This window comes from Hipposideros armiger, unplaced genomic scaffold (assembly GCF_001890085.2).
Source record: "Hipposideros armiger isolate ML-2016 unplaced genomic scaffold, ASM189008v1 scaffold_79, whole genome shotgun sequence".
Classification (NCBI taxonomy): Eukaryota; Metazoa; Chordata; class Mammalia; order Chiroptera; family Hipposideridae; genus Hipposideros; species Hipposideros armiger.
This window is the reverse complement of record NW_017731429.1, coordinates 987,746-990,608: the sequence shown is the minus strand read 5'-3', so window position 1 is coordinate 990,608 and position 2,863 is coordinate 987,746. Positions and strand designations below refer to the sequence as shown.

The following is a 2,863-nucleotide window of genomic DNA, read 5'->3' as shown; positions in this document are numbered from 1 at the left end:
TAATATGTTTTTAGGTAGTACCCCTTGATGTGCACACCCACTTACATTTTTCATGCAAATTTAAGAGAGTCATCTCCTTCCCCCATCCAAGAAAAAAAAAAGTTTATCTGTTGTTTAAAGAAATATTTGACTAACTTTAGAATGTTTATTCACTGAGTTTCACCCATCTTTTAACCTAGTGATTCTCAATATTATGGGAGTATTTGTGCATTAGAATCTCCTGTGAGATTTAAAAAAATTTCTGTGCTTCTTGGCACCAGCTCTTCTTCTTTAGGCCGAGGCCATCTTTTATTTTAATTGGCACCTTCCCCATCACTGTTGTAATAGTGTTTTAAATATATGTAATTTGGTTTCCAGAGGGAATTTACTCACTAGGAAGGGAGTGACCTGTTTGTCTTCAGACTTAGACTAGATATAGTCAAGTGTTAAATAATAAAATAGCATTTAATTAACTTATCAGTTTCTTGGGACACTGAACATCCCTGGTGAAATGATAAATCATTTCATGTCCTGATGATATACTCCTACCAAATTGTCATTGGAATGGAGGTTGAAGACACTGCAGCAGGAATCCTACCATAAAAGGCCTGGCATATAATCCAACATATCATGCCCTTTGCAGATATTGTCCCCTCATTCTTGAGGCTATTGGCTCTGGGTTGGAATTCAGATAAAGCTAGAAAGGAGGTAATCTTTCTCATTATTTGGGAATGATAAATTGAAACTTGAGACCAGAATAGGACATAATCTAATAACACTATACCCTCTGCTTTTTCCCAATAGTAAAATTATGTCAAGGCTTTATTAATCCTCAACCCTAAGCACAGAAGCCTGTTAGGACACCATATTAAACAAGTCGGTGAATTGCAGAATTTAAAGGTAATTTAGTAAAGAATTTATGCTGTAGAAGCAGTGCATTAGAAAGAATACAAAACGGGAATCAGACGAACTGACTCCTAATTTCAGTTTGTATTTTGCTACTTTTATATTTTTAAGGAAACCACTCAACTTCTCTGATGCTTGGTTTTCAATAGAATGAGGATATTAGTTATCTACATTACATTTAATAGGACTATTGATTAAATCTGATTTCCAAGTGTAATTGAATGAAAACTCAAATTGCTTGCTGCAGTACAGCCAATAAGTTGAGTGACGAGTTGTGGNTAAAATATTTCTGTGATAAACTTCTGCAGTTCTCTGTACAGGAACTTGTTCCTGGTTCAGTGTTCTGGTTGCACATGGCGCCTACTCATATTATGCTAGGTTCTAAATATTTGTTTTTCAGGTGTTTTTTTTTTTTTTGGATGAACTCCAGTAGGTCAGAAATCATTCACTTTTAATGTTTTTTTTTCACAGTAGTTGTGTTTGAATAGCTGAATGAATTTCTCTGGTTTCTCTCATTGAGGTTTTCTAATATCCAGGCTGATAATATTCATAATGTAATTTTGTTTTGGATTATACTTCTTTTTGCATTTAAAAATATATTTCGTTTTTCAGTTTAAAACTTCTTTAAGACATTGTAAATCTTTACCTCAACCTTTGATGGTTACTCATTACATGATCCACATTGTAATTCCTTGGTATATATTTTACCCATTGTACCTTCAATAAATTAAAGTGTCTTCTGTTTCAGGAATTGTATTTTTATAGAGGTACCAGTATAATACCAGGGTTTTAAATTTTAAAATATATGCTATTCAGTAGCTTCCATATAAGAGCTAATTTAAGTGGGAAAAGTTGGTTGGATTAAACAAAAAAGCCTTTCTCTTTTCAGATTGCTGCAATTCTCCGGAAGCGAAAATTAGACTATTATTTATACAAACTACTCCCTGAGATCCTACAGTCAGCTTCATTTCTGACTGCCAATGGGGCCTTGTACATGGCTTTCTTTTGCATTTTAAGGTTGGTACTCATAATCACCACTGGAGGTTAATGCAAATACCTTTGCTGAAACGGAAACAAACAGATATTTATATAAATGTTGTGCAGGTCACTGCTTGTATATTCTTTTTTTCTCTCTGTGAAATGACGTTTATCTCAAAGAAAGCTTGTAAAACGAGGAGTTGTGGGTCTCATGGCCTAAAGATATACTATAAACTTCAAGTTATTGCTGTAATTATATAGTAAAAGTGCTTTACGTATTATACAGTTTTTGAGGGCTACTATATTTACCAAGTAGTTGGTGAGGATTTCTTAACTTTTCAGTTCTATGGATCAGGAATTCAAAGCAGTTGTCAATGATTTTGGTTAAGTCCATATACAGTGAAGGACTATAAAATGCTCATGTTTATATATAAAACACTAAATTAACTGATGACATATTCTACTGATAAACTTCTGGTCTTTATTCAGTCTTATATACATTACCTGTGTGACATGCATCATACAATGTAGATGCAGTTAGAGTTCAGTTTTTAGTACTGTGATATATCTAACGTATTTAGTAGATATTTTACTTTTTACCTTTTTTTCCCCACTGATTGTAGACAACCCAAACTAGTGGTTTTGTAATACTAACTTCACATTATCCTCATATTAATGTTATCTAATTAGTGTTGCCCAAAGTTCTGCAGGTATTTTTAACTGCAATTAAAAATATAATTATTAAATTTTTTTTACAGATTTTTCCCCTCAAAACATTAATAAACTTTTGGATTTGGCAGAAAATAATTGATAAGGTTTATACTGTTAAATAAATCATGCCCTTACATTGACTTGAAAATCTGTGTAAGTAACTGTATCATGTGATCTTTGGAAAGTTTCTAACACTTTCTAAAACCCCAAGAATAAGGTTATAAGATAATTAGTCTTTAAAAAATTGCAATAATAATAAATTCCTATTACAGCATATTTCTTTATATTC

The 2,863-nt window shown here is 32.4% G+C and overlaps 1 protein-coding gene across 6 annotated transcripts in view; it reads left to right on the top strand.

The window, feature by feature from the left end:
• The window catches only part of TMEM135 (transmembrane protein 135), a 307,887-nt gene that overhangs the window by 31,181 nt on the left and 273,843 nt on the right, over positions 1–2,863 (top strand). For 5 of the 6 annotated variants that reach the window (XM_019643514.1, XM_019643511.1, XM_019643512.1 and 2 more), the window contains exon 2: positions 1,775–1,902. The exons of the other annotated variant lie outside the window; for it this stretch is intronic. In XM_019643514.1, coding sequence (XP_019499059.1) covers positions 1,775–1,902 — 128 coding nt within the window. The remainder of the gene's footprint in view (positions 1–1,774; positions 1,903–2,863) is intronic. 6 annotated transcript variants of the gene reach the window in all.